The 25257-nt window shown below is 45.5% G+C and overlaps 2 protein-coding genes across 4 annotated transcripts in view; one reads left to right on the top strand and one right to left on the bottom strand.

Annotated features, from left to right (window-relative positions):
* The window catches only part of PIP5K1B (phosphatidylinositol-4-phosphate 5-kinase type 1 beta), a 307597-nt gene extending 292912 nt beyond the window's left edge, over positions 1-14685 (top strand). For all 3 annotated transcript variants that reach the window (XM_030822532.1, XM_003273866.3, XM_030827193.1), the window contains one exon: positions 13958-14685. In XM_030822532.1, coding sequence (XP_030678392.1) covers positions 13958-13960 — 3 coding nt within the window. In that variant the 3' untranslated portion in view covers positions 13961-14685. The remainder of the gene's footprint in view (positions 1-13957) is intronic.
* A 3776-nt stretch (positions 14686-18461) lies between these two features.
* Positions 18462-19495, bottom strand: PRKACG (protein kinase cAMP-activated catalytic subunit gamma). The gene is given in 5 exon segments (XM_004093191.3): positions 18462-18746; positions 18749-18915; positions 18918-19050; positions 19053-19441; positions 19444-19495. Coding segments are annotated over 5 exon segments (1026 nt in total).
* Positions 19496-25257: the final 5762 nt, after the last annotated feature.

The following is a 25257-nucleotide window of genomic DNA, read 5'->3' as shown; positions in this document are numbered from 1 at the left end:
TAATGCCTGGCTTAATGGAAGAAAAAAGATTCTCACATCTATTTCTGTATCTGTCTTCTTGATATATATAACACATCATTTCATTTCTAGAAAGCTCCATTGTACATCCATGCAAGGGAATGAGAATAAAAAGGCAAATAACATCTTTGTATTATTAGGAAAATAGTTTGACCTCATGGACCCCCAGAAATGATCCCTACAGAGTTTTTATCATATTTTAACTTAGTCTCTTCACCTGTTGCAAAACCAAATGAGGCATAAATTAATTAGAGAGAAATAGGCACCTGGAGTCTATGCTGGTCTCTGCCTCTCATTAATCATTGCCCTTGAATTCAATGATCTCAGTTTTCTCATCTATAAAATGAATTATTAAATCAGGTTCATTCTAAATTACAAAGAGCTATAGAATTAAGATTTTTCAAGGCGGGAAGATTGCTTGAGGCCAGGAGTTCGACACCAGCCCAGGCAACACAGTGATACCTCATCTCTACAAAAATTAAAAAAAAAAAAAAAAAAATTAGCCATGCTTGGTGGTGCATGCCTGTAGTCCCAGCTACTTGTGAGGCTGAGGCTGGAGGATCCCTCGGGTCCAGGAGTCTGAGGTTGCAGTGAGCCATGATCTCGTCACTGCACCCCAGCCTAGGCAATGGAGTGAGACACTGTCTCTAAAAAAATTGAAAGAAAGAAAGAAAAGAAGGAAAGGAAGGAAGGAAGGAAGGAAGGAAGGAAGGAAGGAAGGAAGGAAGGAAGGAAGGGACGAAAGAAGGGAAGGGAAGGGAGGGGAGGGGAGGGGAGAGGAGGAAGAAAGAGAGAAAGAAAGAGAGAGGGAAAGAGAGAGAGAAAGAAAAGGAAAGGTTTCCAAAGTCTCTACCGTTGTTTCTCCAAATTTTGCTGTTTAATCACCTCCTGTACCATAAACTTTCACATTCTTTAAACTTAAATTTTATGGCAATACATCTAGAAAGTCCTGCACCATTAACTTGTAATTCCAGAATGTGTTTTCATGCTGGAAAATTTTATTTTTTGTTTTGCATGCTCTTCCAGATCAGAAAGGGTACAGCTCATTGCCCTCCCTTCAGTATTTTCATTTGCATCTGCATTATGAAAATGCAAATGCAGGCTGGGCACAGTGGCTCATGCCTGTAATCCCAGCACTGTGGGAGGCCAAGGCAGGCAGATCACCTGAGGTCGGGAGTTCGAGACCAGCCTGACCAACACGGAGAAACCCTATCTCTACTAAAACTACAAAATTAGCTAGGCGTGGTAGTGCATGCCTGTAATCCCAGCTACTCAGGAGGCTGAGGCAGGAGAATGGCTTGAACCCGGGAGGCAGAGTTTGCAGTGAGCCAAGATTGTGCCATTGCACTCCAGCCTGGGGAACAAGAGCAAAACTCCGTCTCAAAAAAAAAAAAAAAAAAAAAGAAAGAAAGAAAATGGAAAAGAAAAGCACAAGAAAGGAAAACCAATCTTGCCTTTGCATTGTCTCTTTTTTCCTTTTGACATAATTTGAATGCTCTGAATCACAGCCATCTTTATCTGAAGGGCAGTTGGAAGCTTCTCTGGTGACCTCCTGTTCAGTGTTGTCACCAAACGTGGTCAGGTTTCTCTTGTAATGCTTCTTCTCCTTTAAGATAGCATTTCTCTATTAGTAGTTGTAGCCTAATCCCCTAGTGCTTTTATTTATACAGTAATGTATAATACCATTTACCTTTGTGTAAAAATACATAAGTTTAAACCCAAATGATGTATGCGCACCAGATAACATATGAAATATCCTTTTAAGGATCCATCCACACATTATGTGTGTTTGCATTAGACCAGCTCTCCTGCTTTTTCCTGTAACTCAACGTGAAATTAAAAAGGATCGGTGAGTTGAGAAGGCAGCTAATTGTTCCATCATCCTTAGTGAGACATTTAGTTCAGATTTTATGTACCTAGTTATTCTGCATGGCTTTTTAAAGGCCATTCACCTTCACACTGTAGAGTTCCAAGCTATTTGACTCATTTTCAAATATTCAGATCAAGGGAAGTGTTTTCTAAGATGATTTTATCCAGTGACCAAAGATGTGTTTTTCATTGAATTTTGAGTTGATGACACAGATTAGGGTATTTAAAAGAATACACAGAGATGAGCAGGCTGTATTGATTTAAAATGGGCAATCATGCAGTCTTCATAATAGAGCAAGATTCTACTTTGTAAATAGTCCCAGATATTCTAAGGCACCGGATGCTGTCACAGTGGCTGTGATTTCCGTTTCTAAGGCGGCTCTTTGCCTGATGTAGAATGCAATTTGGTTTTCATGGAAAGAGGAACAACCAACAGAAAGCCATTTCTGCTGAAAAGTGTATTGGGAGAGAATATCCTTTTATGGCTAGCTGGGAATGGCTGGGTAAGTGGGAGATAATGGGGTTGCTTTTTTAATAATATAGAAGTTTGAAAGATGGCTGCCACAAAACAGTGACTTCCTTGCTTCTACTATTCAGACCCAAGGTTATGCCCTTACACTTTCCATATTAACATCCTCTCAATAACATGTACTTTCATCCAGTTTTGCTTCTCTGCAAAATGACTGTTTGAAATACAAAAATAGCTGTGAGCGAAGGAGAAGAAACAGTTAAGCTGTTTTTTAGCCACGCCACTATTGGAGATTAGCGCTCTGATGGGCAGCTGTTGGACGGCTTGATTATTTAATATGTTTTCAGGGTAGTTAATAATACCCTTTGATCATGGGAAGAAGGGTGGGAGAGAAGTGAAAATGATTGAATTAACAGCTTATCATACTATTATGTATGGAAAAAGGGTGAGAAAGAGAAGAAAAACACTTTAAATTAGGTCACGGGGGTCTTAGAAAATTCAGTGGAACTTTTTTGGCAAAAGAAACTGCATTTCTGGATTTGAATCCCTCGGCGTTGGGGTTAATGACTTATATTGGGTCCCTTTAATCATTCCTTGTTGGGGCCAGTATCGGCTGCTGCAAGGGGTGTTTATTTGAAACAGTGGCATTTCTTATTCCTTCTCAGGAGAGAACTCGATCCCCTACCAACCAAAGATGCTGCTCGGGTTTTTGGTAGATTTTAGTGAGAGCAGAGTAGGAAGGAGAAAAGACAAACACTGCGTTTGGTCTAGAAGGCATTTGACCAGAAGCCCCGTTCCTTGTGCCACGTGATCACGTTGTTGAGAAGTGAAGAGATTTTGGAAAGGATAAATTAGGGCCCTTGTTTATTTCCAGAAATGCTTGGCCCCTAAGTTATTGACAAATAATATTTCTAAGACATGTGGAAGAGCTGAGAAAATGGACCTCCCATTGCCCAAGTCTCACAGCATCTACAAGTTATTCCCATTCTTGAAATAAAAGTGACGCGAGCTTCAAATTAATGAGGCAACCTGTCAGTCTAGATTAGGAGGTCACCCATAGGATTTTTTAAAAAAACAAACAGCATTAAACTGCTGTTTAAGGATTAGCGTAGGGAATTCCAGTTGGAGTTATAAAGGCATACTGGCTTTCTAGTTAAATTAGGCTCAGAGTTAGCAATTGAATGACAGTTTGCAGGGCTGCGGTAGCTTTTTTTTTTTTTTTTTTTCTGTTAGGTCCTAGCTTTACAGTGAATCTTGGCTTGCAGGCTAGCTTGATTTCTACTTTCTTTTTTTCTTTTTTCTTTTCTTTTTTTTTTTTTTTTTTCAGACAGGATATCTCTGCTGCGCAGGCGGAAGTGCAGTGTTGCAATCTTGGCTCACCGCAACCTCCGCCTTCCAGATTCCAGTGACTCTCCTGCCTCAGCCTCCCAAGTAGCTGGGACTATAGACTCACACCACCATGCCCGGCTGAATAGAGATGAGATTTCCCCACGTTGGCCAGGCTGGCCTCGAATTCGACCTCAAGTGATCCACCCACCTCGGCCTCCCAAATTGGGATTATAGGCATGAGCCACTGCAACCGGCCGATTTCCACTTTCTTAAAAGCTAGTTCTGCTCCAGTTTGCCTGAGTCTTTTATTATTATACATCCAGGCGCAGGTTGCCCCTCATTTTTCATTCTTTGCCTCCTAAGACTGGCCTCTCTTCCCTTCCCTTATCCCTCTAGACTCTTCCTATTGCTTCTCTTTGTGGTTTCTATTTTTGTCTTCCTTGTTAGAGAAAGCCAGTGTTTGCGATTCTCCGGAGACTTTCCAACTCTTGGGAATAGTGTTTGAGGAAGAACAGCCTCTAATGGTGTGAACTTGGGGTCTGCGAGGCCCTGAGCCTGCAGGAAACAAACAGCAGACTGAGAAAGAACCAGATTAGAACAAGCAAGAACTTTTAGGAAAACAAGTTTAGATCACACCCATGGACGTAGTAAACAGGACTGTCCTCATTCATGCCATTTCCCATCCTGGGCTCGGGGGGGGAATGGGAAAATGCTTAAGGACTGTTCGGTTTATAAAAAAATAAAGCCCCCCCAAGTGTGATAGATGGCACGAGTGGGAGTAGGCAGCTGAGGGCCTGGCTTCCCGTGGTCTGCTTCTGCCTATGCTGGTTTCCAAGGCCTGCTATCACAAATGACCACAGACAGAAATGGATTGTCTCACAGTTCTAGAGGCCAGATGTCTGAAATCAAGGTGTCAGTAGTGCCACACTTCCTCTGAAGACTCCAGGGGAGGATCCTTCCCTCCCTCTTTCAGCCTCTGGTGGCTCCACCTGTCCCTTGGTCCTTTGATCTGCATTACTCTGGTCTCTGCTGCCGTGTTCACATGGCCTTCTTCCCTGTGACATTCTGTGCCTCTGTGTGGCCTCTCTTCTTATAAGGATGTCAGTCGTTCGATTTAGGGTTCACCCTAATCCAATGTGACCTCATCTTAACTAATTACATCTGCAAAGACCCTATTTCCAAATAAGGTTCCAGTCTGAGGCTCCAAGTGGATAAGAATATTGGGGGGACACAATTCAGCCCACCCCTCTACCTTAACGAAGGACCTGTGAGTTAACTGCCCCTTACCACACAGAGCCTCGTTTTCCTCTTCACTTCCCTTCTCCCTGGTTAAGTCACTGTGAGGTTGGGTAGATGTTTCCAAATTAGTTTGTATTCCTCACAAAGAGGTATCAGGTAAATGACTGTATGAACAGAGTCAGTCACCTGTTGGGGACGTAATTTGTGTTCGAAGTGAAATCCCTGGGGGTGGACCGAGGCGTTGCTATTTTTTAAAGCTCTACACACATCCAGAGCTGAGATCCCCTGAGCTTGTTGACAGGGTCCTTCAGCTCTGAGCATCCTGGAATTCTTGTATGCTAACGTAAGGGGGAACCGCGTGACGCCCCTGGCAAGACAGCTGTCCCATTACGTGTGCCTGTAATGTAGAAGCAAAGCCTAGGAAGCACCTACACCCTCGAGTTTATGAACTGGGCTTGCCATGGAGTTCCTGCTTTCAGCAAGCCCTCTACTGCCACCTACTGATAATCAAGGCGGGGAAGGAGTGATGGAGCCCCTGGAGCTGAACCGTAACGAAGAGCGAGTGTCTCAATGGAGTTCCCACTCCATGTACTTTATCGTAGCCTTTCAGTGTTGTACGTGCAAGGTCAGCAGAGGGGGGTATGCCCTTCAGACATCAAAGGCAGATCACTCTGGCACGTCCAGCTCCGCCACCTTTCGAGTTGGACTGGAGGCTACAGTTACAATGTGGTGCGAAAACGAAGGTGCTACCTTCCCCCAGGTCCAAGTGTGCCCCCCTCATCCATCAAGGCCGATTCCGCTGGAGGCTTTTTGAAAGGCTCCCTTGGCAAATTGGGGATTCATCACAGAAAGTGCTTCTTTCTACTGTTTAGGCAGCAATTTTAACAAAGTATCAACAAACCTGGGGTGGAGAAAGAGCCATTCTTCACCTTCAGTCTTCCACACGTCCTCACCTACAGCCGTGGAACTCCCAGGTGATTGTGGCTTTTGAAGTAACTTTAGTAGAGAATAGAATTAAATATAATAAAATAAAAATATGTGGGTTTTTTTTTAAAGACTTCCTAAATCCCAGTGGTGGCTATTTTGTTAGTTTTCTGGGGCTGCTGTAACAAAGTACCCCATATTTGGTGTCTTGAACAGAAATTTCTTTTCTTGTCATTCTGGAGGCCAGAAGTTCAAGATCAAGGTGTTGGCAGGGTGGATTCCTTCCGAGGGCTGAGGCAAGGATCTGTTCTAGCCTCTCTTGCTGGTTTGTAGGTGGCCTTCATGTCCCTATGTCTTCACATCACATCTTCCCCCTGTGCGTGTCTGTATCCAAAATTCCCCTTTGCATAAGGACATCAGCCATATTGAATTAGGCCCAACCTGTGGCCTCGTTTTAATCTGATTACCTCTATAAAGACCCTGCCTCCAAATAAGGTCACGTTCTGTGGTGATAACAGTTAGGACTTTTAACGCAGAAATTTTAGGGGAACACAGTTTAGCCCATAACAGCTACTTGGGTGTTTTTGTAAAGAAAAATGCCACCGAGGAAAGTGCTGAGATGGAAAAGCTTGATGGGGGCACAATTTTTTTTTTTTTTTTTTTTTTTTTTTTTTTAGATGAAATCTTCCTCTGTCACCCAGGCTGGAGTGCAGTGGCGCAATCCCGGCTCACTGCAACCTCCACCTCCCAGGTTAAAGTAATTCTCATGCCTCAGTCTCCTGAGTAGCTGGGAATTACAGGCGCACGCCACCACACCTGGCTAATTTTTATTTATTTATTTTTTTTGTAACAACAGGGTTTCACCATGTGGGCCAGGCTGGTCTCGAACTCCTGACCTCAGGTGATCCACCCACCTCGGCCTCCCAAAGTGCCAGGATTACAGGTGGGAGCCACCGCACCCCGCCTGGGTGTGCAGCTTCTAATTTCCCCCCTCTGGGTCTTGGCAGAGGGCCTCTGGTGCATTCCTTCGTGTGGGTGAGAGAAAAGCCAGTGGCGTTGTCCTCAGGCAGTGCTCCTTTTCAAATGAAGCCAGTACCATATTCCTCCCCCCACATTTTCCAAATGTGGTCGAAGCAGGGGTCAGAGTGGATTGTGTTGCAGCAACAAATCTATGTGATGTGTGAGATGATAAGATGTATCAGTCCATTTTCACACTGCTATAAAGAACTACCCAAGACTGGGAATTAATAAAGGAAACCAGTTTAATGAACTTATAGTTCCACATGGCTGGGGAGGCCTCAGGAATCTTACAATCATGGCAGAAGGTGAAGGGGAAGCCAGGCACATCTTACATAGTGGCAGTAGAGAGACAGAAGTGGCAATCACCAGACATTTATCAAACAACCAGATCTCGTGAGAACTCTGACAACAGCAAGGGGGAAGTCTGCCCCCATGAATCAATCGCCTCCCACCAGAGCACTCCCCCAACACATGGGGATTACAATTTGACATGAGATTTGGGTAGGGACACAGAGCCAAACCATATCATGAGGTAACCACCCATATTTACAATTAGCAGGAGTCACTCAAGTGCTGAAAAGTCACTGATGCTCTCGGGCTTCTCTTGGGTCCTTAGAAAACCAATTAATCAGGCAGCGAACTGTGTTAGAATGTTACCACACTAACAGTTTTGAAGTGAGCGGCCAAATCTTAAATCCATCCCAGGAGATGGCACAGACGAGTGTCAGCTGCTTCTTGGGTCTCCTCTCACCTTATGGCTTATCTACCTGCTGCTTGGTGTGGGATGCTTTAATGAGGCATCTGGAGGCCGGCAGGAGGCCTGGCACTCCATGTGCTGCCAACACCCCAGAATTCAACCAACAGTCTACCAGCTCAGGAACAAAATAGCTGTCTTCATCCCAACTGTACATGTCTTCAAGGATGGCGAAAGTCCTGCCTTCTGCCTCAAGGCTTCTCGGTTGAAGCCTTGTAGTCCCTGGTCTTTGGAAGAGAGTAACTTCACCTCTAATGCTGAGTCCATGTATTTTTTAAGGACAAAGGTAGGAAATTTGGACCTGAGCGTGCCTAAGTTTCCTTTCAGCAATGCAGTTCCATAGCAGTGTGATTTTCTTCTGTTCACACTGCTATGTCCTGATTCTGCAGCACTAGCGTGGTATCTGTTTCCATGCCTAACGAAATGGTGAGCTTTTGGGTCCCTGCTATTACTGGAATCCAGCGAGAAATCCCCCACTGCACTACATCCCCAAATGATTGTGCCTTGGGAAGTAACTCCCAATACAGGATAGATATGAATATAATAAAATATAGAGCTTTATTTAAAAAGAGAGAGAGAGAGACTCTGGACTTCCCAGAACCCAAAGGTGATACCTTGTATTTAAAATTCAGGGATCTCAACTAGGCATAGTGGCTCATGCCTGTAATCCCAGCACTTTAGGAGGCCAAGAGGGGCCCATCACTTAAGGCCAGGAGTTCAAGATCAGCCTGGGCAACATGGTGAAACCCCATCTCTACTAAAAATGCAAAAATTAGCTGGGCATGGAGGTGCACACCTGTAATCCCAGCTACTTAGGAGGCTAAGGCACGAGAATCACTTGAACGCAGGAGGCAGAGGCTGCAGTGAGCCGAGATCATGTTGTTGCTCTCCAGCCTGGGTGACAAAGGGAAGCTCTGTCTCAAAAAATAATAATAAAATTAAATTCAGGGATCTCTGGGAAATAAATCAGGTGAACCCAGAGATGAAGGGGACACCGGAGCCAAGGAGATGATTTTGGGGTGAGGTACCCTGAGCCTTAGTATGGATTTGTGGTGATGCTGTGAGTTTTGACGAACGTGGGCAGAGGGAGGCGGGATGAGTTGATGTGATCTCATAGCAACCGAAGGAACATCAGCCAAAAGAATCAGGACAATAGAAATAGAAAGGAAACAGAGCAGACGTGGAAAAAAAGAGAATTCAGAATTGATGACAAAACAGGAGCTGTGTGTAGGAAAATGAAACACGGGACTAAGCTTACGATGGCCGAGAGAAAAGCTGATGCTTTCGTCAAAGATACTCGGGACAAAGAATTTCAACCTGAAACCAAAGTGAGGATTTCCTGGACACCAGAGAAAGCTCTTGCTTTAATGAGGTCTCAGGACTGAAACCTGAGGTAATTATAGTTAAAAAAAAAAAAAAAAAAAAAAGGGATATCAGCCCAAGGGTTGACTGCTCAGGGCTCATGGAGACCTCATGGGACTTGTCAGTGCTGTTCATCTTGGCCAACCTGAGTGTGGTGAAGTTCCGCCCCTCTCGGCACTGCCCTAAAACTCCCTCACGCCACATCCCAGATGTTCAGCAATTCTCAGTATGTTTGTGAGGCGGTCGGTTGACGGGGGCAAGGGTGTCAAGGGAAGGCTTGAGAAAGGCAAGCAGGAGTGGAGGGAATGAGTCTAGGAAAAGTTTCTTGGAAAAGAAACTCCTCACCTTCTCATACCCTTCCTGTGGCTCTGGAAAGTAAGCCGGGGCCATCCGAGTTGGGAAGCCATCCTGGGAGTGTTTCCTGCCTGGGCTCCCCTCCAGGGGATCCGACTTCACAGTCTGCCCCCTAGAAGGGGCTTCTGGGTTAATTAGTGGACAGGTTGCTTTTGACTGGCTGTTTTCCCTTATTGCTCTGTATTAGTGTTTAATTATTTAATTTTAAATAACTTTTTAAAATAAATGTTTAAAATTATTTAATTTTAATATTGAAAAACTTTGTAACCTCTGACCCCTTGTGTGTGTACTATTGTGTAGTTTCAATCATAGAATCAAGCATTTTATTTTAGGTAGAAATAAAAATACACCTTTCTCTCTCTTACACCCCAACATATGCGTGGGATGAATAACGCTGGGATTTAGGCTGAAATACTCTACTTTTACTTTTTATGTCAGCTATTACGACACTTTTTACTGTCAGGTATCAGAATTTTAAATAGTTCATGAATTCTCAGAGTATCTCAGTGCATAGGCAGAAATGCTGCACCTTTGTGGGCGCGCGTGTGTGTGTGTGTGTGTGTGTGTGCGCGCAGAGGTTCAGCTGGGGACAGAGCTGAAATGTCACTCCAGGGTGTGTAGTCTCGAGGCTCCTCTGCCAAAGCAGCAGTGTTGAGAGAGGCGGAACTTCACCACGGTCAGGTTGGCCAAGATGAACAGCACTGACAAGTCCCGTGAGGTCTCCATGAGCCCTGAGCGGTCAAACCTTATTTCAGTCTCTACAGCCATTCGGTCAGGATGGGTCTGAATCTTGGTTGACCTTGAGGAGAAGCTGCTAATCTTTTGGGCAATAATGCCCTGAAGAGTCCATCTGCGTGCTGGGGAGCAGAAGGGACTTCGGCATGTACCACCCTTTGAAGAATGAGCTCAAGCTATGAGTTTCCCTCCAGGGTAGAGAACTGATGTTTGTGTCTCTGCAGTGATGGCTAATATAGGACTCCTGAGCTATGAATTTGAAGGAAGGAAAAATAAAAGGGTTTCTGCATACTTCTCACTGTGGCCATGTTTACAAGCAAGAAGACACTGTGCTTCCAGATCCCAGATACCTCTCCATCTCATTTTAACACGGTTATAAATTAGTGCAAAACAGGCACGTTCATGTATCCAGATCATGTCATCCAAGAATTACATTACAACATGGGTGGAGAGCTGGCGGTGCCCACCCAGTTTTGACGTTCGTGAGCCCTGAGGGTGAGAGTGAGTGTTTATAGGAGCTCCTAGAAACTTCTGTGACGTCCTTAGTTTAAAAAAAAACTAAACTAAACTTACTGTGTGAATGCAAAGGACATTTTATGACCAAAGCCGGAAATCATTCTTTATTTTTAATACTGAGGAGAGTATCTTTTATTATTAAAAGACCCTGTGTGTTTTTTTATTAAACTATAAATTTAACCAATTTTATGAGAGACATCAAGGTATTAAATTCTTTTCAGCTCGTTCCCGTTGCATAAGTCACCAACTGTTTACAGTATTCTGAGTTATTCAGTGGTATAAATTTACAGACAATTATTTTATTTATTTTATTTTATTTTATTTTATTTTATCTTTGATATGGAGTTTTGGTCTTGTTGCCCAGGCTGGAGTTCAGTGGTGCGATCTCAGCTCACCACAACCTCCGCCTCCCAGGTTCAAGCAATACTCCTCCCAAGTAGCTGGGATTACAGGCCCCAGCCACCACACCCGGCTAATTTTGTATTTTTAGTAGAGACAGGGTTTCTCCATGTTGGTCAGGCTGGTCTCGAACTCCCGACCTCAGGTGATCCGCCTGCCTCGGCCTCCCAAAGTGCTGGGATTACAGGCATGAGCTACCACGCCCGGCCTTTACAGACAATTTTTAATAGGATCTTGTGGTTGAAACAGAACTTCGTAGTCATCTGGCCCAAGCTACCCACAAGTGCCCAAGTCCTCTCTACTGACCACCACAAGTGCCTTCTGGGTGCTGGGTCAGGATAAACAGTTTCTGCCTCAGCTCTCCTGGGGCTGATCCCTACGTGACAGCAACTGCTCCTCCTTTAGTGACCACTCATTTCTTTCTTTTTTTTTCTTTAGAGACAGGGTCTGTCTCCATCACCCAGGCTGGAATGCAGTGGTGTGATCATAGCTCACTATAGCCTCAAACTCCTGGGCTTAAGCAGTCCTCCCACCTTAGCTTCCTGAGTAGCTGGGACCGCAGGCACATGCCACCACACCCAGCTAATTATTTTATTTTATTTTATTTTTTATTTTTGTAGAGACAGGGTCTCACTATGTGGCCAAGGCTGTTCTGGAACTCCGGGCTCAGCCCCAGAAAGTGCTGGGATTATAGACGTGACCCGTCATACCCAGCCCACTCGGTTTTTTACTCCGGTTAGAAAGCACTTCTAGCTTGAGAAGAAACTGGCTTCCATGCAGTTGTCCTGGCTCTGGCTTCTGGGATCATTCTCAACCACTGAGTCTCAGCAGATGGCATGCTGGGCCCATGTATCTAGGGAGGGCTTGCGTCATGTACACATGACATGTGCTGGGGGAGGACATAAATTTCAGGATCCTTAATGAAGAAAGAGTGGAGGGGGTGCAGCTTTACAACTCTACGCCCTTCACACATTCTGAGATTCCACTCACCTCCCGACCCCAGGATCACAGCATCTGTGCCACTATTGCTGGTGACAGTGTCACATCTTTCAGCAATACTGGGACTAAACTAATACCTAAGACTTTCTTCCCTGAGGCTAGTCTTCAGAGACTCAAAGACAACTATTATGCCCTGTCTCTACCTCTCCTATTTTCTAGACCAAAAAGCCCAGGCCTTTAGCCATTCCCCTGGGGTCCTGGCTCCGGGGCCCTTCACGGGTGGATCTCCTCAGGCATCACTCAGGTTGCTCACTGTCCCTCTCAGAGTCTGCCACTGGAAGTGAGACACAGAACTCCAGTGTGATCTACAGAACGAGGAAAGCAAAACTATCACCTCTTTTTGTTTTTGTTTTGCTTTGTTTTTTAAGAACGCAGGACTTCTAAATCTAATCAGTAGGACCTCAACATTTTATGTGGGTTATTTTGTATGTCACTGGTTTGGTGAGTAAAGACCTGCACCATACATCAAAGTTATCAGGCTGAGGCTGAATGAAATCCCCCAGTCCACCTTAAAGACAGCTGTCCTGGGAATGTGGGAAACATCCCACTTGCCCACTGCTATAGCTTATAGCACCTTACACTCACCTCTTCCTAAAGATTCTTTTTGAGTAACAGCGTGACCATGTTGTGCATTTAGGCAAGCAAACGTTTCTAGCTTAGGTGAATGAGAGAGAGCGGCCAAAGCATAAAACAAAATAGTAAGTTCATAAAAGTTACAGTGCCCACTAGGCTCAGATAAAATATTAATTGTTAAACAGAATTCCCTGTATGTGACATGTTCTCTTTCCTAATAATTTTCAGTTATTTCAAACTTTTTACTCAAGTTTTTTCAGCCTCCAATTAAAGGTGCTGAGCTGCACCAGTCTCTGTGACCCCCAGCTCCAATCTTCCTCACTACAATTTTGGGGGTACTAGCACATGCCAGGTACAGTACTCAATTATAAATATATGATTTGTGTATATTGTGTGTGTGTAAAACACTTCATTTTCCCCATGGAAAAATTTATCCCTCACCACCACCCTGTAGAGTTTGATACCTCCATTTTACAGATGAAGCAATAAGGTTCCAAGAAGATGTTGCATAATATTCTATAGATGAAATAATTAGGAAATCAGGCCGGGTGCGGTGGCTCACGTCTGTAATCCCAGCACTTTGGGAAGCCAAAATGGGCGGATCACGAGGTCAGGAGTTCAAGACCATCCTGGCTAACCCAGTGAAACCCCATCTCTACTAAAAATACAAAAAATTAGCCAGGCGTGATGGCAGGCACCTGTAGTCCCAGCTACTCGGGAGGCTGAGGCAGGAGAATCTCATGTACGTGGGAGGCAGAGGTTGCTGTGAGCCGAGATCTTGCCACTGCACTCCAGCCTGGGCAACAGAGAGACTCGGTCTAAAAAAAAAATAATAATAGGAAATCAGATGATTTGACCCAATGTGTCAGTCTCTAAAGGCTGAATATAATATTGCTTTCCCCACATATATCATAGTGCTGCTGTCACAGGTTGAGTTAGCTGGCTCTGATTTTAAATAGCTACCATTTGCTGAACATATTGTTACCACCCAGCCACAGTGATATTGTTTGGATAAAAACATTTACAAGTTCAAGGCCATGTTCAAGTTGTTCTTTTTGGCTTCAGGTCTAATATACCACAGCACATCCCCTCATCCCTGCACACTTGGAGGGCAGGAGGGTGTCTTAGTCAGTGTTGCTTCCTTCCAAGTCCTGAGCACAGTGCTGTGGTGTAGTCAGGACTCAATCTTGATAAGCGTTGGTGTAATTAACAGGTTTCAGGTCCACCAAAGAAGCATATGCTATGCTGATCATTGCAGAAGAATCCCAAACATAATGCACCCCATTTTCCAGACACAAGTGACTGGGAGAAATGATGAACTTACACTGCGACTCATGGGGAGAGGTTACAAATTGATGCCAAAATCTAGTCTCACACCTGCCTTTTTGCTCCCCCAGTAAGTGAAAATGGTGACCACCTAAGCACATGGATGAGATGTGAGCACAGTTATGGCAGAGAAGTTTCTCCGCACCAGAATTATCCACAGCAACTTGGCTGAGCCCCACTACACACAGAGAAATCATCAACCTGACTTAAGAGTTTTCGAGATGTCAACTTCAGGCTGATAAGCAGATGGGATGTGAAAAATACTACCCTATTCTATCATTTGCTGTTGCTTGCTGAACTGTGAAGAACTGCATGAAGTATATTTAAGCTGCTTTCTACACCATTGCCAATCACCTTTTTGGAGTTGGAAGTGCTATTTTCCTATGGACTTTTGCATTATTTCATTGTGCATGCATCCAGTGATTATACATAAGCAACATATGTAATCTGCTTATATATTTTTAAAAATCCGTCCACACAAATGGTAAATTAAGTATAAATTATTTTGCAAAATTATAGTTCATGTCATTGAAAGTTTAAATTGGTTTCATTTAAAGATCAATATACTAGGTCTGCCTATACTTTATAGAAAACTAGCTTCTATAAAGATTTTTTCACTGTTTACTAGTGAAATGAGAAAAGCAAAGCTATTTATAAAAGGCCTTACGTCGTGTACATACATCGTCTTTGAAATATTTGTGATCTAGTTTATTGCTTGTAAAACAAATTATATAATTTATTTAGTAAATACTACTGTAAACTATAGTTTTGTGAGAGAAATAAAATATTTTGTTCTCAATTGTGGTGGTACATTGATTCCAGTGATTTATAGTCTTTACATTTCTTTTATTAAAAATAACCCAAATACTCCTCATTTGAGATATTCAGAAACCCTAAATAAACTGAATTTCATGATGGATAAAAATGGAAAAAACTTCAATAGCAGCTTCTGCTGAACTCATCCAAAAGACTTTCCCAAATGTCCTGGTATATTAGTCAGCTTTCACTATGTTGTGCTGTGGTAACAAACAATCCCGAAGTCATAGGAGCTTTCACCAACATAGTTTTACTTCTCCCTGACGTGGGAACCAGCTGCAGCTCTGCTCCAAGAGTCTTCTTCATTCTGGGATCCAGAGCAGCCCTATGTGGGACAGGCAGCTTTCATGGCAGTAGAAAAAGAGCGATGGTGGAACCAATGAGAGCTCACAAAGCTTCTGTCTCAGTGCAGCTGACAGCATTTCTATTCGCATTCCATCCACCAACGTGAGTGACGTTGACAGGTCTGGAGTCAAAGGTGTGGGATGTCCATTCTCACATGGGAATGGACTCAGCAATGAATATTTTAATCCATTAATACAGTTTACACCACCTGGCAAGTGTCCCTAGCAACAGAGACATAAGAGGCTGAGAGAAAAATCATTAGAAAGCAAAATGATCAGGGCTGCAGAAAGATATTCCTGATGAGTAAGATGCTCAGTGTTAAATACTTCAAGTTAAAACAAGCTGATTCTTGTAAGCAAGCATGCTGTAAACTTTTGTAAATGTAGCCCAGAGCCATAGTTACTCAGCATAACTGAGTCTGCAGTTTCACCTGTAGAGTCAGTGCTGGAAACCTAGGATGTCTTACCTCCTAGGTTAGGATGTCAACAGGGAATTTTGCACAAGTGGATGATTGAGGATCCTCTGCCTCTCTCTCTCTCTAGTATTCATATGTGCTACCACTCTCCCTTACTACATGGATTTTCATAGGTGAATCCTACTCTTCCCCCCTCCCATTTGTAAATCTACCCATTTAAGCAGGGTTCTTAGCCTAGGACCCACTTATTTCTAGAAAAGTCATAGACAAATGTTAATAGGGCTATGAAATCATATATACAAGTTGGGTACGCTTTTGTGTATATGGGGTGTTTTTTTTAATGAAGAGAAAGACTATACTTTTTATCAAATTCACAGTGACCTGGATTCAAGAAATGTTAAGAACCTTTATTTTAAGACCTAACTCAAAAGCCATTTCAATACCATGAGGCTGTGATCCTCAAAACACTATCCCCACCTGAGTCACCCGTGGCCTGCCTGTGTTGTCTCACCTGTCTCAAAAAACCTCAACATTTTCAACCATTTTTTAATGACTGAGGTATAACTTACATATGCTAGAGTGCACAGCTATGAATTGTATAGTCCAGTGAATTTTTACATATGTGTAGACCCATGTGCCCAACACCTAAAGCACATATAAAACATTTGCAGCTAACCTGCTGGCTCTTTTTTGTTTTTTTTTTTTTTTTTTTGTGGAGACAGAGTCTTGCTTTGTCGCCCAGGCTGGAGTGCAGTGGTGCAGTCTCGCCTCACTGCAACCTCTGCTTCCCGGGTTTAAGCAATTATCCTGCCTCAGCCTCCTGAGTAGCTGGGATTACAGGTACCTGCCACCATGCCTGGCTAATTTTTTGTGTTTTTAGTAGACCACCGTGCCCAGCCACCTGCTGGCTTTCATGTCCCCTCTCCACCAATGCCATCCTCAAAGGTCACTATTATGACTTCCAGCATCATAGATTAGTTTTGCCAGTTCTTTTTAAACAAAACTTTATTGGTAATGGTTTTTTGTTTTGTTTTGTTGAGACAGAGTCTCACTCTGTCACCCAGGCTGGAGTGCAGTGTTGCGATCTCAGCTCACTGCAACCTCCGCCTCCCGGGTTCAAGCAGTTCTCCTGCCTCAGCCTCCCGAGTAGCTGGGATTACAGGCGCATGCCACTACGCCCAGCTATTTTTGTGTTTTTTAGTAGAGATGAGGTTTTTGCCATGTTAGCCAGGCTGTTCTCAAACTCCTGACATCAAGTGATCTGCTCGCCTTGGCCTCCCAAAGTGCTGGGAGTACAGCACCCGGCCTTATTGGTAATAGTTTTGACATGTTTACAACAGCACACTGTCCAAGAGGAAATCTCATCCTTTCACAGCAAGCAGGTCGAATCCCCCTGAGCCCACCTGGGGCCCCACCCCAGGCCTGAGAGCTCTTCCTGGGATGGGGAGAAGTGATGAGAGGGGGAAATATGAAGATGAATGAGGCGGCTCGCCAGCAGCTCCTCACTTTTCTATGAAGAAAACAGGCCAGGGGCGGTGGCTTACGTCTGTAATCCCAGCACTTTGGGAGGCCAAAGCAGGTGGATCACCTGAGGTCAGGAGTTCAAGGCCAGCCTGGCCAATGTGGCAAAACCTCGTCTCTACTAAAAATACAATAATTAGCCGGGGGTGGTAGTGGGCCCCTGTAATCCCGGCTACTCGGGAGGCTGAGGCAGGAGAATCGCTTGAACCCGGGAGGCGGAGGTTGCAGTGAGCTGAGATTGCACCACTGCACTCCAGCCTGGGTGACAGAGTGAGACTTTGTCTCAAAAAAAAAAAAAAAAAAAATTGAAAACAGCACGGGGTGGCAGGGGAGAAGAGGTGAAGGATGGCTGACAGTTAGGCTGGAGAGGGGCACCCAGGATGGGAGGAGGCAGAAGCTGCTGGGTGAATAAAACAGGCAGCCCCTCCCCAGCAACCCTAGTCTTGAACCCTGGGCAATGAGGTGGGGGTGGAGGTACTGGGCCTCTTCCAGGTCCTTTTGCAGGACTGCCTTCCCAAAAGAGGAGGCTGGGCATTACAATCTGGCTGAGAATAAACTTAAGGAGTTTCGGGAAAATGCCGCTGTGAAGAAAGACTTGGGCTTGGGACGCCCACTCTGTCTTTTTGGCGAACAACTCCTCTTTGGCAGGGGGTGGGGCAGCTGCTTTGTCTGGCTCCCAAAGCCCAAGGGTGAAGAAAAGTCCTTTGGGGAAGAAGAGAGTGGAGCTTCCTAAAGGAACTGAGACCTTTGCAAGAGTGACAGAGGATGCCCCTGGGGAGGGGGGAAGGGGAAAGCAGCAGTTCATGGGGGAAGTTCAAACCCCAGAGCCTTCTTCCAAAGTCAGTTGGCTTCCTGGATTTGTTAAAATGGATCTGGGGAATGGGGAGACACAGGAAGGTGGGAAGGGTGGGAGGGGTGGAAGTAGAGGAAGGAGGAAAGGGGACACTGGTGGAACTTAAATAAGATTTTTAATTTTTTTTAATTTTTTATTCTAGCAAACAGCCCACCGAACATGGCACTAAACCTCTCTCCTTCCCAGGCAGGAATACTCCGAAGGGCAGGTGTGCTTTTCATTCATCCTCTCTTAGTAAGTGGTGCCTGTTCGGGGCTGGAGTTAAGTTTGGGCCTCTCTTTCCACACACTGTCCCTGGATACACCAGCAAGACCTGGCCTGAATAGAGCTGAGAAACTCGTTTAAAACAGGCAGAAGTGGGCTGGGGCAAGGGGAACCCTGTGGGAGGAGGAAGAGAGAAGCATAGAGGGGCCAGGAAGGCATAGGAGGTGAGGGAGCAGCTGGTGTTTCTGTTTCTCCAAATATCTGGGCTGCCTGCTCCCCCAACCCTGGAGGGTGGGGTGAGGGTGAAATTGGATACAACGATCTCTGGGGCCCTCTGGCTGTTCAGTCCAACCCTCCCACCCCCAACCCACCAAAAAGAAAAAGAAAAGGGAAGAAAACGCACAGGGGCACAAGCACACCCCTAAAACTCCGAAAACTCCTTGGCGCACTTCTCACTGATGGAGATCCAGAGCTCTTCCTCCTCGTAGTTGTCAAAGTTACTGGCATCCCCAGGGCCTGAGTACTTCGGGATTAAGGGAGCTTCCACCTTCTTCTCACAGATGGCGATCCAGTTGGTTGTGGCGAACCTGTGGTTCTTGGTGTCGCCAACCCCGTTCCTGAGATTTCCGAAGCGCTTGGTGAGGTCCACCTGCAGCAGCCGCAGCAGATCCTTGAGGTCAGAGCTGAGTTTGGAGGGAAACCGCGCGCCCTCCCAGAGACGATCTTCTCGTAGACCTGGATGGGCTGGTGGGCGTGGAAGGGTGGGAAGCCCACGGCCATCTCCTAGATGAGCACCCCTCGGGCCCACCAGTCCACGGCCTTGCTGTAGCCTTTGCTCAGGATGATCTCGGGGGCCAGGTACACCGGGGTCCCCAAAAGGTCCAAGTGCGGCCCTTCACGCGCTTGGCGAAACCAAAGTCCGGGACCCGCAGGTAGCCCTGCAGGTCGAGGAGAAGATTCTCGGGCTTCAGGCCGCGGTGGATGAGGTCGAGCGGGTGCAGGTACTGGAAGAGGCCAGGACGACCTGGGCGGCGTGGAAACAGGCGTGGGGCTCCCTGAACCTTCCCACGCGCGCCGGTGGCAGAACATCCTTCTCCGTCACCAGGTACAGGTGGGAGTTGTCCTTAAGGGGGAACTGCGGCTTCACGAGGAAAGGAAAGTCGATGGCCTGCAGGATGCGCTTCTCGTTCAGTGTGTGCTCGACCTGCCTCAGCTGCACCACCTTCTGCTTGTGGAGGGTCTTCATGGCGTAGTGGCCGCCGGTCTCCCGGTGCCTCAGCAGCAGCAGCACCCGCCCGAAGGGGCCCGCGCCCGGCGTCCTGAGCCGCTCAAACCGATCCGAGCCGGCGGTGTTGTGAGCGGGGTTTCCCCATCGGTGGAGGAAATCTCCTCTGGCTTTGGCTCTTTCACGCTCTCCTCCTGCTCGGTGTCCTTCTTGGCGGGGGCGCTGCCCATGGCGCCCGGGGGTCTCGGCAGCGGCGGCGGAGGCGTTGCCCGTGGCGGGTGGTGGCGCCCGGGGGTCTCGGCAGCGGCGGCGGAGGCGTTGCCCGTGGCGGGTGGTGGCGCCCGGGGGTCTCGCGGTGGCGGCGGCGGAGGCGTTGCCCGTGGCGGGTGGTGGCGCCCGGGGGTCTCGCGGTGGCGGCGGCGGAGGCGTTGCCCGTGGCGGGTGGTGGCGCCCGGGGGTCTCGGCAGCGGCGGCGGAGGCGTTGCCCGTGGCGGGTGGTGGCGCCCGGGGGTCTCGGCAGCGGCGGCGGAGGCGTTGCCCGTGGCGGGTGGTGGCGCCCGGGGGTCTCGCGGTGGCGGCGGCGCCCCTTGGGGCTGGCTGCCCTGGCTGCGGCGCCACGATCCCCACCGGGCCTCCGCTTCTATTCCCAGCTGCATGGGAGGCTGAGATGGGAGGATTTCTTGAGCCTGGGAGGTCAAGGCTTCAGTGAGCCAAAATCACGGCGCTGCCCTCAACAATATGGATAAATTCAAAAGCGCTATGCAAGCGAGAGAAGCCCACTCTAAAGGGGACTTACTGTATGAATCCTTTTCTAGGACATGCTAGAAAAGGCAAAAACTAGTGTCGGAGAACAGATGAGTGATTGCCAGGGCTTGGGGTTAGGGAAGGGTTGGACTGTGAAGGGACGGCCTGAGGGAATGTGGGAAGTGATGGGACATGTTTGTGTCCTGATTGTGCTGGTGCTTACCATGTGTTGGGTGGTGGTCTACATTTGTTTTAAAACTCATAGAACTGGCCGGGCGCAGTGGCTAAAGCCTGTAATCCCAACACTCTGGGAGGTGGAGACGGGCGGATCACAAGGTCAGGAGTTCGAAACCAGCCTGACCAACATAGTGAAACCCCGTGTGTACTAAAAACACAAAAAAATTAGCCAGGCGTGGTGGCTCATGCCTGTAATCCCAGCTACTCGGGAGGCTGAGGCAGGAGAATTGCTTGAAGCTAGGAGGCAGAGGTTGCAGTGAGCAGAGATTGTGCCACTGCACTCCAGCCTGGGCAATAAGAGTGAAACTCCATCTCAAAAAACAAAAACAAAAAAACCTCATAGAACTGTATACTTCCCACCAAAATTCAATTTTACTGCATGTAATGTTTTATTTTAACACATACATATGATTTCCTTTCTTCTGTTTGCTTTGGTTTAATGTGCTGTTATTTCCTAAGGTGGGAACTAAGGTCATTCATTTGAAATCTTCTATTACAATCACTTAGTGCTATAAATTTCCTCCTATTATTTTAGCAGCATCCCACAAATTTTGGTATGTTGTATTTTCCTTTTCATTCAGCTCAAAATATTTTCTAAGCTCCCTTTTCATCTTTGCCTGATAAGCTATTTAAAAGTATTTCATTTCCAAATACTTGGGATGTTTCAAGAATTTTCCTATTGATTTCTGATTTAATTCCATTGTTAGAAAACATACTCTGTGTGACCTAAAATGTTTTACACTTCTTGGGACTCATTTTATGGCCCAGAATGTGATCTTTCTTGGTAGACGGCCCATATGCACTTGAGAAGAATGTATATTCTGGTGTATTCTGCTGTTTGGGGATTCAGTGTTCTACAAATGTCACTTAGGTCAAGTTGGCTAGTAGTAGTGTTCAGGTCTTCTATATTGACTTTCTGTTTACTTATTCTATCAATTATTAAAAACATGCCATAGGAGTTTATGAGAAGTCAAAGTACATAGATGATGGGCCTTCCATCACTCCCCCAGGCCACCATGTCAGCCCCACACACCCTCCAGAAGACAGCCAGCACTCAGCCATCACAGGGTGGGTTCTGAGCTGCTCTCCCCAGTCAATTCTGTACAAAGATTCTGTCCTACATCATAAACACTGAGCTACAGGAATATCCATTTATCCTATTTTCTCTCCATCTTGCCCTTTAAGTTTGACAGCTAATTCTGCCTACCCACCCTGACTACATCACCTGTAGCTAGTGCAAGTAAACAACGCCCTTTCACCCAGCCCTGCAGGCTGAAACTAAGCAAGTTGGAGAGGAATTCCTGATTATTTGACTCCAAGTATAAGGTTTCTATTGTGACTGTGAATTCTTGCCACTCAGTTCAGCAGATGTTGGTCAAGCAGGTGTCTACTGTGTGTGCAAGGCGTGTTTCTGAGTTTATGGTTTAACCTGGGGCCAGTACTTGGGTACTGACTGTATATTCAGAGACAGTCAGGTTGGAGAGGAAGAGGAGGAAAGGAGAAAAATCTGCTGTTGATCATCTGAACTTCCACAAAAGGGAAACCCACATTCCCTCAACGAGAACATAGCAGGAGGGTCAATTGCCCCTTGTGCTTTGGGTTAAGGCAAATCCCTGGCAGATGGAAATTCCACATCTCCCCCATAATCTCAGTGATCTCCTCTTCATTTTCATCACAGTAGATCTGCTGAAATTCTGCCCATTTCTAACTTACCTCCAGATTATTCAGTGGAAATTTATACACAAAGAGCAATTGGTGCGAAGCCATTCTCTTGGACCCACGCCTTGGAAGTGGGACAGTTTGTTTAGAAGCAGGCTGTGCCATTCCATGACAAATTCTTGTGGCATGAATCTCTGAAGTTCAATTAGGAAGACACAGGGGTCTAGAGGGAACATATATTGCATGCTAGAAATGTCCCCATGCTTCGTTTACAGGTCAGAATATCAAGTATTTATCCCAGAACAAGCTGCAGAATAATTACATTTGTTATTTCTCTCCACTTTCCATTCTGCTTTTCTCCATGGCCTTGGGGAGCAAGGGAGTCCTTAGCATGCCAAGGAAACAGGGATCTCTTTGCACTCAGATAAACCCTTTCAGAAGGAAAAGATTTGTGTAGCAAGATAAAATACCTCTGCGTGATCTGCTTGGAGCTTGCCTAGGGGGCCAAATGAAGAGGTGAAAGCCAACTCTGCTTTCCTGTAGGCCCAATGAAAGGCAATCAAGACCATTCTTCTCCCAAAAAAACTGCTCACTGGCAGTCATGCCAGCTGATTCTCCTCTTTACTGTTTATATAGCAGTTTCCAAATGGCTAATTGCATAAGGCTTCGATCATTCAATTCTAACTTCCTCTCTATCTGCAAAATATTGATGGGAGCAAAGAAAAGAACAAACTCCACCAGGATTCAAACAAGAAATGAACTACAAATTTCTATCACTCAGGGAATTATTTACATAACACTGCATGTTCTGGTCCAGAAATACTTATCATACCTGGATTTTGACAAGCCAGCTTCTATTAATAATTTGTTTTCTCCTTATTAGCAGAATAGTGTAAAAGAACATTTTTGAACACAAAGTTTTCAAAAGTCAGATTTATGATCTATAAAATGTTGATTTAAAAATTGGCATGGACTTTGTTATATGAAAGATGAAAAATTATGAGAGTCAGGAAGTTCAGAAATAATGACAATAATTTATAAAGTACTCCATTTATTTAAAGTTTGGGCAATCATTCATCCCTTGGTACCACTAATTTTGCCACAATTTTTTTTTCTTTTTTTTTTTGAGACCGAGTTTTGCTCTTGTTGCCCAGGCTGGAATGCAATGGCGCGATCTCGGCTCACCACAACCTCCACCTCCCGGGTTCAAGCAATTCTCCTGCCTCAGCCTCCCGAGTAGCTGGGATTACAGGCATGTGCCTCCATGCCCAGCTAATTTTGTATTTTTAGTAGAGACGGGGTTTCTCCATGTTGGCCAGGCTGGTCTCAAACTCGCGACCTCAGGTGATCTGCCTGCCTCGGCCTCCCAAAGTGCTGGGATTACAGGCGTGAGCCACCGTGCCCGGCCGCCATAATATTTATAGAAATGGCTTGGCACACATGATAATGAGCATTGTACTGTTGTTGGGACCTGAAAAGAAAGTAGTCCTAGAAATAGGCCCAACTTGCTTACCTAAAAATATTTCTTCTGACATATAAGAACTGCCAAAACTGATTACCCCTAGGGAATAGCACTAGGCACTTAGAGAAGCATAAATTAAAGGAAGGAAAATTTTTACTTCTCACTTTATAACTTCTGAACTGCTGAAATTAATTTTGAGCATGAATTACTTATTAAAATAAAAATGAGGTAAAACATTGGTTTCTCACAAATGCATTTACTTATATTTTATGTGTCACTTTTATATATTGTTTAAATCCACAAAAGGGAGACAATTTTTATAAAAGTATTTTCCCCATATTTTGTAGTTCTCCTTTTCCTGGCAATAGCACTCTGTTTTATCTTTGAGGGATTACTTCTACCCCATTTCATCTGATTCTGTTGGGTTCCCAATCTAACCCACTCACCTGAGTCAAAGTCAGGGATGGCCATAGGACCCAGGATAGATCAGTCAGTTTATCTCTCTCAGGAGTTGAATCTTGAGCAGAGACACATGGGGACTTGAGGCATTTGTAAAGGAGCCATCGAAATACAGCATCTTAGAAGGCTGTCCCTGTTTCTACAGCTGTTGGCCAATAAGTTCCTTGCCTTCTGTCCTGAGCCCTGGTTTTTCAGTTCTTCCTTTATGTGTCTTTCCACATAAAAGAAGCAAATGAGACAAGGCGGGGGTGGGGAAGAGAAAGAAAGAAACAATTGAAGACAATAATGAATTCAGGATTGAAAACGTTGAGTTCATGGGTCCTTAAGACATTCAGGTAGAGATGTCTAATTAGCCGTTGAAAATTTGGGATTGAACTTAGTAGACAGATAAGCATTGGCAGCACAGATTTAAGAGGTATGAGAGTGTTAGCCAAGGAACGTGAGCCAAGAGAGAACAGAGTCAAGGAGGGGGATTGTGGGAAACTCCACTATCTGAGGATGGGGGTAGGAATGTCAGGCACTGCTATTTGCCCATCATGGCTGTGTCTTGTGAGGCCTGCCGTACTCAGTCCTTCTGAGACCTTGAAGAGAATTTCTTGTTCACACCTACACAAGAAGTGGGCATTGTCACATGGTTGCAATGTGACTGCACCTGTATAATGCCTAGTAATTATCATGCAACATACAGACAGTACAGCCAAGTGGCGGAATGGGAAACTGTACCCAGGACAAGATGTTAGATACAGATAATATGGGCTGTGACAGGAGCTCCGGCACTTATGTAAAGTATAATGGCATATGAGTTTCTTGGTGACCTCTTCTGCTATCACTGTAACAGCCCACATTTCATGATGAAGAGTTGAGGCCCTCGAGAAACAGAACAGGAGAACGCTTGACGATTTCCTCTGAAATCTCGTCTGCAGCACTTACCGTCTGTGATACAGCACACCTGCCAATTAACACAAGGCCCCAGGTGGAACAGAACATTCACAACATCCTTCTGCCAAAATATGCCCTATAAATCAGAGCTCACAAACCGACGCACATCAAAAGCAGTGGTTCTTAATTTTAAGTGCACATTGAAATCACCTGAGACATTAAAAAATAATAATAATACTGAGTTGGGCATGGTGGCTCACGCCTGTATTCCCAACATTTTGGGAGGCCGAGGCAGGGAGCTCACTTGAGGTCAGGAGTTCGAGGCCAGCCTGGCCAAAATGGTGAAACCCCATCTCTACTAAAAATACAAAAGTTAGCCAGGCGTGGTGGCAGACACCTGTAATATCAGCTACTTAGGAGACTGAGGCAGGAGAATCACTTGAACCCGGGAGCCGGAGGTTGCAAGTGAGCCAAGATCGCGCCACTGCACTCCAGCCTGGGTGACAGAGCAAGACTCTGTCTAAAAAAAAAAATAAATAAATAAAATTACTG

The sequence above is a fragment of the Nomascus leucogenys genome, chromosome 1a, assembly GCF_006542625.1.
Source record: "Nomascus leucogenys isolate Asia chromosome 1a, Asia_NLE_v1, whole genome shotgun sequence".
Classification (NCBI taxonomy): Eukaryota; Metazoa; Chordata; class Mammalia; order Primates; family Hylobatidae; genus Nomascus; species Nomascus leucogenys.
The sequence above is the reverse complement of the archived record's forward strand: the minus strand, read 5'-3'. Positions and strand labels throughout refer to the sequence as shown.